The sequence below is a fragment of the Coregonus clupeaformis genome, chromosome 18, assembly GCF_020615455.1.
Source record: "Coregonus clupeaformis isolate EN_2021a chromosome 18, ASM2061545v1, whole genome shotgun sequence".
Lineage (NCBI taxonomy): Eukaryota > Metazoa > Chordata > Actinopteri > Salmoniformes > Salmonidae > Coregonus > Coregonus clupeaformis.
Window position 1 is genome coordinate 4,101,235 of NC_059209.1, and position 9,737 is coordinate 4,110,971.

The 9,737-nt window shown below is 42.4% G+C and overlaps 1 protein-coding gene across 1 annotated transcript in view; it reads right to left on the reverse strand.

The window, feature by feature from the left end:
• Positions 1–465: 465 nt before the first annotated feature.
• Positions 466–9,737, reverse strand: part of LOC121554499 (ecto-ADP-ribosyltransferase 4) — an 18,218-nt gene continuing 8,946 nt past the window's right edge. Inside the window, exons 2-3 of the mRNA XM_045226993.1 lie at positions 4,959–5,033; positions 466–1,652 (exon numbers count right to left, since the gene is read on the reverse strand). Coding sequence (XP_045082928.1) covers positions 906–1,652; positions 4,959–5,024 — 813 coding nt within the window. The 5' untranslated portion in view covers positions 5,025–5,033 and the 3' untranslated portion in view covers positions 466–905. The remainder of the gene's footprint in view (positions 1,653–4,958; positions 5,034–9,737) is intronic.

A 9,737-nucleotide genomic window follows, 5' to 3' on the forward strand; every position in this document is an offset into this window, starting at 1 on the left:
TGCAGATGGAATGCTCATTTCCTGTCACCAAACCTATATATTTTGTCTTTGTAACTGCAGGTGATGTGAAAAAACACTTTTAAGCAAAATAAATAACATCTAACTTCCAGACTGAGGTCTTATGTGGAGGATCAGAACTGACCTTTCGCTAACCCCTTGAAGGTTGTAGTCTGGCAAGCCACCGAATGGCTCTGAATGCACTGTCGGGATGCAGTCAAAGCTATAGCCCCTTTGGAGCCAACTAGTGCTCTCAAATTCTATCCTGATGTTGACAGCTGATGAGTTATATTAATAATATAGCTAACTTAGCTACTTTGTCTTTCAGTTTGATTCCTCTTTACCTTAATTAAAGTTGTATTTGTATAACAGAGTTGGTATATAAAAAGGACTTGAGATGTGATAAGAAGAACAATATCGTAATATACAATCAACACATTTATCATACAAAAGAGCCCAAACTCAGAGTGACTTTCAAATGTTTACTCAGCGAAGATGCACAGCTGAATACAGTACATCCAACACAGTGGATAGTTATAACTAAATAAGTATACTCTTCTCATACACAAAGAGGTTAACCTAACATTACTTTCATTTAATTTACAATCTATCAGATAATCATTTTTTTCTTTTTTGATCAAAGCAAAAGCTGCATGCACATGCTAAACAATGTCAACAATATCATAGAAGAAGAATCGTAATATGTGCAAGCAATGTCTTGACTGAGCAAGCAATGTCTTAACTGAGCAAGCAATGCAAATCACGCCATTTTGACAGTAGCATAACAGCTGAGATTTGGAATGATTGATCATTCTCTAGTTATGATGGAGGGAACTTGAGGAAGGGTGTACTGTACCCTGCAGATAATGTTTTACTGACTGTAGAAAAGCAGATATGCTGGTTTTATTTCACCCTATTTGGACCGACTTCACCATTTTGCAATTCAGGTCACTCTGTGTTTTGTTGCTCTGTAGTTTGTACACAACATCACACCAAAGATCCTTCACTTTTTCTTTCTTGATCACGGCAGTAATGTTGAACACTTCATAGGGCGGAATCAACACCTCCTTCTCTTTTTCACCCATCACTGGGTAGGACTTGAGGTAAGCGCCAAAACATGTCTTTATTTCAAAGCAGGACTTCTCTCCAAAATGTGTCAAGTTCTGTAGGAAAGAGCTGGAGGCAAATGAGCCAAAACGGATTTCCTTGTTCACTTCACCTGCAAACTCAATTTTGGTTCTTCTGTACGTGGTGTAACAGCCCTGTTGGTCTGGGTTTTGTTTCAGGAGGAGAATAGCTTCAGTCAGCAGGAAATGCAGGGAGTGGAACTTGAAGGAAGAGGTGTAGATGCTCTTGTTGGTGAGACATGCTTGGTTAAAATCTTTGTATATTTCTAGGTGTCCTGCACTGTAAGCACAGATAGCCTGGACATGCTTCAGTTTAAGATTGTCTTGAATGGTCCTGTTTCTTGCACACTTTTCTGCTTTTGTCCAGGATGCGTTGAAGTTTTTAGTTGTTTTTCTCTCCTCCTCAAGATATGTGTTCTCTACCAGCCCGGACATTTCCTGTCTACAGCCGTTGTACATGTCGTCAACAGAGGTATTGACCATGTTCAGGGGAATCGGAGCAGAGACAGAGCGACAACCACCCGTTTTCTGTAGAGAGAGAACATAACTACCTCCATCACACTGACTGTAGAGAGAGAACATAACTACCTCCATCACACTGACTGTAGAGAGAGAACATAACTACCTCCATCACACTGACTGTAGAGAGAGAACATAACTACCTCCATCACATTGACTGTAGAGAGAACATAACTACCTCCATCACACTGACTGTAGAGAGAGAACATAACTACCTCCATCACACTGACTGTAGAGAGAGAACATAACTACCTCCATCACACTGACTGTAGAGAGAACATAACTACCTCCATCACACTGACTATATAGAGAGAACATAACTACCTCCATCACACTGACTATAGAGAGAGAACATAACTACCTCCATCACACTAACTGCAGAGAGAGAACATAACTACCTCCATCACACTGACTGTAGAGAGAGAACATAACTACCTCCATCACACTGACTGTAGAGAGAGAACATAACTACCTCCATCACACTGACTGTAGAGAGAGAACATAACTACCTCCATCACACTGACTGTAGAGAGAGAACATAACTACCTCCATCACACTGACTGTAGAGAGAGAACATAACTACCTCCATCACACTGACTGTAGAGAGAGAACATAACTACCTCCATCACACTGACTATAGAGAGAGAACATAACTACCTCCATCACACTGACTGTAGAGAGAGAACATAACTACCTCCATCACACTGACTGTAGAGAGAGAACATAACTACCTCCATCACACTAACTGTAGAGAGAGAACATAACTACCTCCATCACACTGACTGTAGAGAGAGAACATAACTACCTCCATCACACTGACTATAGAGAGAGAACATAACTTTCTCCATCACACTGACTGTAGAGAGAGAACATAACTACCTTATTCACACTGACTATAGAGAGAGAACATAACTTTCTCCATCACACTGACTGTAGAGAGAGAGAACATAACTACCTCCATCACTTTGACTGTAGAGAGAGAGAACATAACTACCTCATTCACACTGACTATAAAGAGAGAACATAACTACCTCCATCACACTGACTGTATAAGGCCATGGATGAGATATACATAACACACACACACACACACACACACACACACGAGGGGTGATAAAGGCCATAAATCAACCAAAGGATTTGACCTAATCAAGATATATTAGTGTTTTTTTGTATTTAATTTTTTTCTTCTTCTACATTACAGAGTAAATCCATTTTAATCCCACCTTGTAACAAAATGTGAAAAAAGTCCAGGGGTGTTTGACGAACTGACTTGTTAGAAAGGTGGCATCCTATTACGGTGCCACCTTGAAAGTCACTGAGCTCTTCAGTCAGGCCATTCTTCTGCCAATGTTTGTCTATGGAGGTTGCATGGCTGTGTGCTCGACATTACACACCTATCAGCAACGGGTCAGGCTGAAATAGCCGAGACCACTATTTTGAAGGGGTGTCTACATACTTTTGTATATATAGTGCACAGTGCATTCGGAAAGTATTAAGACCCCTTCACTTTATCCACATTCTTTCCTCATCATTCTACACACAATACCCCATAATGACAAAGCAAAAACAGGTTTTTAGAAATGTTTGCAAATGTATTCAAAATAAAAAACTGAAATATAACATTTACATAAGTATTCAGACCCTTTACCCAGTACATTGTTGAAGCACCTTTGGCAGTGATTACAGCCTTGAGTATTCTTTAGTATGACGCTACAAGTTTGGCACACCTGTATTTGGGGAGTTTCTCCCATTCTTCTCTGCAGATCCTCTCAAGCTCTGTCAGGTTGGATGGGGAGTGTCGCTGCACAGCTATTTTCAGGTCTCTCCAGAGATGTTCGATCGGGTTCAAGTCCGGGCTCTGGCTGGGCCACTCAAGGACATTCAAAGACTTGTCCCGAAGCCACTCCTGCATTGTCTTGGCTGTGTGCTTAGGGTCGTTGTCCTGTTGGAAGGTGAACTTTCGCCCCAGTCTGAGATCCTGAGCGCTCTGGAGCTCCGTTCATCTTTGCCTCAATCCTGACTAGTCTCCCAGTCCCTGCCGCTGAACCCCCCCCCACAGCATGATACTGCCACCACCATGCTTCAATGTTCCTTCAGAAGTGACGCTTGGCATTCAGGCCAAAGAGTTCAATATTGGTTTCACTAGACCAGAGAATCTTGTTTCTCATGGTCTGAGAGTCTTTAGGTGCCTTTGGCAAACTCCAAGCGGGCTGTCATGTGCCTTTTACTGAGGATTGGCTTCCGTCTGGCCACTCTACCATGAAACCTGATTGGTGGAGTACTGCAGAGATGGTTGTCCTTCTGGAAGGTTCTCCAATCTCCACAGAGGAACTAGAGCTCTGTCAGAGTGACTATCGGGTTCTTGGTCACCTCCCTGACCAAGTTCCTTCTCCCCTGATTGCTCAGTTTGGCTGGGCGGCCAGCTCTAGGAAGAGTCTTGGTGGTTCCAAACTTCTTCCATTTAAGAATTATGAAGGCCACTGTGTTCTTGGGGACCGTCAATGCTGCAGAAATGTTTTGGTACCCTTCCCCAGATCTGTGCCTCGACACAATCCTGTCTCAGAGCTCTACGGACAATTCCTTCGACCTTATGGCTTGGTTTTTGCTCTGAAATGCACTCTCAACAGTTGTAGAAACATCTCAAGGATGATCAATGGAAACAGGATGAACCTGAGCTCAATTTCGAGTCTCATAGTAAAGGGTCTGAATACTTATGTATATAAGATATCTGTTTTTTATTTTTAATACATTTGCAAAAATGTCTAAAAACCTGTTTTCACTTTGTCACTATGCTTTTGCACTATTGTTTGTAGATTGATTAGGGGGAAAACGATTTAATCCATTTTAGAATAAGGCTATAACGTAACAAAATGTGGAAAAAGTCAAGGGGTCTGAATACTTTCAGAAAGCACTGTATGTGTAGGATCTTAATTTGAGCCAGTTTGCTACAGCAGGAAAATAATCCTGCAGCAGCAGGAAATGTAAATTATTATGTGGATTATAATCAATGTTAAAAAAAAAATAGTGGTTGTTACATTTTTCGTTAGGGCAAATTAAGTATGACATTTTAAAGTGAAATTACAAACTTTAGAAGCCTTTTTAAACATTGATTGGACTACACTAACTCGAATACACTACATGTTTGGATTTCCTGCTGAACTGGACATTTCTCAGCAACAAAAGAGTGATCAAATTAAGATTCTACATCTGTATCAGTAGCTACATTAGGCTCAATTCAGTCCCTTTTCACCCCTCATAAACACACAGCCACACACACACACACAAACAAAATATACATTTAACTCAGCTTACCATCGCTATGGCCACACCAGAGGTCAATAGAAGAAATGTCCACACTGCAATGATTGCCATCTTCATTAAAATCAACTTCAGACATAAAGGGGGAAAGAGAAAACACATTATTGATGACTGTGTTAAACAGGAAATTGTCCTCCTGAAGAGCTACAGTATTGTGTGTGCAGGGTTTTACTCCAGCCCTGCTTCAACACATCCAATTCAACTATTCTGCAGGTAGCTTAGCGGTTAAGAGGGTTGGGCCAGTAACTGAAAGGTGGCTGGTTTGAATCCCAGAGCCGACTGGGTGAAAAATATGTCTGTGCCCTTGAGCAAGGCGCTTAACCCTAATGGCTCTGGATAAGAGTGTCAGCTAAATTATTAAAATGTAATCAGGATGTTGTCACTGTATGTTGAATCAGGTGTGTTAGAGCAGGGCTGGAACACAGTAGCTTTCCAAGAGGAGGGTTGTCCACCTCTGGAGTTAAAGGTTACAAACAAACGTGTCTGTGGGGGAGCAATGTAAACCCTGTGTCCAGAGACACATATGGAACAGAACATACCTTTGTGTTCAGTTGAGGCTTCTTTAAGATGCTGTATCTTATACTAGTATTGTCACGGTAGTTTCACAACTCCTCCTCTGTCCTTCTGAGAAACAACACTTACATAGTGTACCCCTCAAACCTCAAACTCAGAAGCACAACACACACACACAGGCAGGAAACAGCACATGGCTACTGTGAAATGTCACTTATTTCATACTGAGCTATGTGTGAACATGACTAAGAACAGCAACACCACTGCTGATACGGAGAAAAGGTTCCCCATTGTAACAGTGTATCATAATGATCAATATCTTTCATCTAATCAGGGACTGTATACATACAGTACACTAATGTAAAACTGCAAAAAACTGGAAGTCTGAGGGTAGTTTTGTGCCCAGAAAAACAAGGGGTTAAATGTTTAAAATAAAAAGAATCTATCTCTATATATACAGTTCATTCTAAAAATATTCAGACCCCTTTACTTTTTCCACATTGTGTTACATTACAACCTTATTCTAAAATGGATTAAATGTTTTTTTCCCCCTAATCAATCTACAAACAATACCCCATAATGACAAAGCGAAAACAGGTCTTTAGAATTGTTTGCTAATTTACAAATAATACAAAACTGAAATACCTTATTTACATAAGTATTCAGACCCTTGCAATGAGACTCAAAATTGAGCTCAGGTGCATCCTGTTTCCATTGATCATGCTGAGATGTTTCTACAACTTGATTGGAGTCCACCTGTGTTAAATTCAATTGATTGGACATGATTTGGAAAGGCACACCTGTCTATATAAGGTCCCACAGTTGACAGTGCATGTCACAGCGAAAACCAAGCCATGAGGTCTAAGGAATTTTCCGTAGAGCTCCGAGACAGGATTGTGTTGAGGCACAGATCTGGGGATGGGTTCCAAAAAATGTCTACTGCATTGAAGGCCCCCAAGAACACAGTGGCCTCCATCATTCTTAAATGTAAGCAGTTTGGAACCACCAAGACTCTTACTAGAGCTGGCCGCCCGGCCAAACTGAGCAATCCGGGGGAGAAGGGCCTTGGTCAGGGAGGTGACCAAGAACCCAATGGTCACTCTGACAGAGCTCCAGAGTTCCTCTGTGGAGATAGGAGAACCTTCCAGAAGGACAACCATCTCTGCAGCACTCCACCAATCAGGCCTTTATGGTAGAATGGCTAGATGGAAGCCACTCCTAGGTAAAAGGCACATGACAGCCCGCTTGGGGATTGCCAAAAGGCACCTAAAGGACTCTCAGACCATGAGAAACAAGTTTCTCTGGTCTGATGAAACCAAGATTGAACTCTTTGGCCTGAATGCCAAGCGTCAGGTCTGGAGGAAACCTGACACCATCCCTACAGGGAAGCATGGTGCTGGCAGCCTCATGCTGTGGGAATGTTTTTCAGCGGGTGGGACTGGGACACTGGTCATGATCGAGGCAAAGATGAATGGAGTACAGATAGATCTTTGATGAAAAACCTGCTCCAGAGAACTCAGGACCTCAGACTGGGGCGAAGGTTCACCTTCCAACAGGACAACGACCCTAAGCACACAGCCAAGACAATGCAGGAGCGGCTTCGGGACACGTCTCGGAATGTCCTTGAGTGAACCAGCCAGAGCCCAGACTTGAACCCGATCGAACATCTCTGGAGAGACCTGAAAATAGTTGTGCAGCGACACTCCCCATCCAACCTGACAGAGCTTGAGATCATCTGCGGAGAAGAATGGGAGAAACTCCCCAAATACAGGTGTGCCAAGCTTGTAATGTCATACCCAAGAAGACTCGAGGCTGTAATCACTGCCAAAGGTTTCTCAACAAAGTACTGAGTAAAGGGTCTGAATACTTATGTAAATGTGATATTTTTTAATACTTTTTTTTTAATACATTTGCAAACATTTCTAAAAACCTGTTTTGTCATAATGGGGTATTGTGTGTAGATCGATAAAAACGAACAACAATTAGAATAATAACAAAATGTGGATAAAGTCAATGGGTCTGAATACTTTCTGAATGCACTGTATTTAGCAGATGTTATCGCGGGTGTAGCGAAATGCTTATGTTCCTAGCTCCAACCGTGCATTAATAACAATACAAAAATATACATGAAAATCCAAAAAATAAAAGAAAGGAATTAAGAAATACTGTATAGAAATATTAGAACTAACAATGTCAGGGTCAGGAATATAAATATATATATATATATATATATATATATATATATATATATATATATATATATATATATATATATATATGATGTGATGCATAGACATTATGGACAGTATATTGATAGAAGATATGTGTACATGTCACGCCCTGGCTCTGGGGACTCTGTTTTGTTGAGCCAGGGTGTGTAGAGTCTATGTTTTGTGTTTCTATGTTCATTATCTAGTTCATGTGTTTCTGTGTTGGCCGGGGTGGTTCTCAATCAGAGGCAACGAGAATCAGCTGTTGCTTGTTGTCTCTGATTGGGAACCATACTTAGGCAGCCTGTTTGCCACAGTGTATTGTGGGATCTTGTTATGTGTATGGTTTGTGTTTGGTTACCAAGGACTTCACGTATCGTTTTGTTGTTTTGTTCGTGTGGTGATTTAAAATATAATAAAGTATGTTCGCATTCCACGCTGCGCATTGGTCTACTCCTTTCAACGATCGTGACAGTACAGAAGAAGTTAAATAGGATAGGTATTGACTAGAATACAGTATATACGTATGAAGTGGGTATAACTTTATCTAAACATTATTCAATTGATTTGTGTTCAATGACAATGTATATAGGGCAACAGTCTGTAAGGTTCAGGATTGAGTACCCTGTTGCAGCGGGTGCTGTTAGATGTCCTGGAAGCAAGGCAGTGTGATGCGTTAGGCTGACCTCAACACCCTCTGGAGAGCCCTGAGATTGCGGATGGGGCAGTTGCCGTACCAGGCGGTGATAAAGCCCGACAGGATGCTCTCATTGGTGCGTCTGTAGAAGTTTGTGTGGATCTTAGGGGCCAAGCCAAATTTCTTCAAACTCCAGGGAGGAGGTGAGGGCCCTGGCGGAGTGGTGCCAGGACAATAACATCTCCCTCAACGTGAACAAAACAAAGGAGCTGATCGTGGACTTCAGGAGACAGCAGAATGAGCAAGCACCCATCCATATCAACGGGATGGGTGAAAAGCTTAAAGTTCCTCGGCGTGCATATCACTGACAACCTGAAATGGTCCATCCACACAGACAGAAGGCACACTGAGGAAGAGGTTATTTTCCTGCCACCACTCTGCAAGGGCCCTCACCTCCTCCCTGTAGGCTGTCTCGTCGTTGTTGGTAATCAGGCCTACCACTGTTGTGTCGTCTGCAAACTTGATGATTGAGTTGGAGATGTGCGTGGCCACGCAGTCATCGGTGAACAGGGAGTACAGGAGGGGGCTGAGCACGCACTCTTGTTGAGGATCAGCGTAGCGGACGTGTTGTTGCCTATCTTCACCAACTGGGTGGCGGCCCGTCAAGAGCTCCCGGTTGCAAAGGGCAAGGTTCAGTTTTCCCTTTGTTATCCGTGATTGTCTGGAGTCCCTGCCACATACGTCTTGTGACTGAGCCTTTTAATTGTGACTCCACTTTGTATATGTACTGACGTTTTTCCTGTGTGATTGCGTTACGGAGGTCATAGCTTGACTGTTTGTACTCATCCATGTTCCCAGTCACCTTGCCAATGTTGCCATCTATCCAAATTCTGGGCACAATATCCCGTATGCACTTCCTGATGAGCTCAGTCACTGAGTCAGTGTATAGGTCAATGTTATTCTCTGAGTCAACACTGAACAAAGGTCCTTCCTGTTTAAGTTTCTGCCCATAGGAAGGGAGGAGCAGAATGGAAGTGTGAACTGAAGGCCTGATAGGGGTAGCGCAGGCGATGTGTTGATCGTCGTAGTGCAGGCTGTTGGTCAATTTTAAGTGTTTGAAGCAGAGATGAACAGCTCTGAATGATGTGTGTGTGTGTGTGTGTGTGTGTGTGTGTGTGTGTGTGTGTGTGTGTGTGTGTGTGTGTGTGTGTGTGTGTGTGTGTGTGTGTGTGTGTGTGTGTGTGTGTGTGTGTGTGTGTGTGTGTGTGTGTGTGTTTAACTATTCTTGTGGGAACCAGAAGTCCCCACAAGAAATGTAAACAAATAAAAATTAGACCAACTGGGGACATTTTGTTAGTCCCCACGAGGTCAAACACTATTTCTAGGGGGTTTAGGGTTAAGGTTAGAATTAGT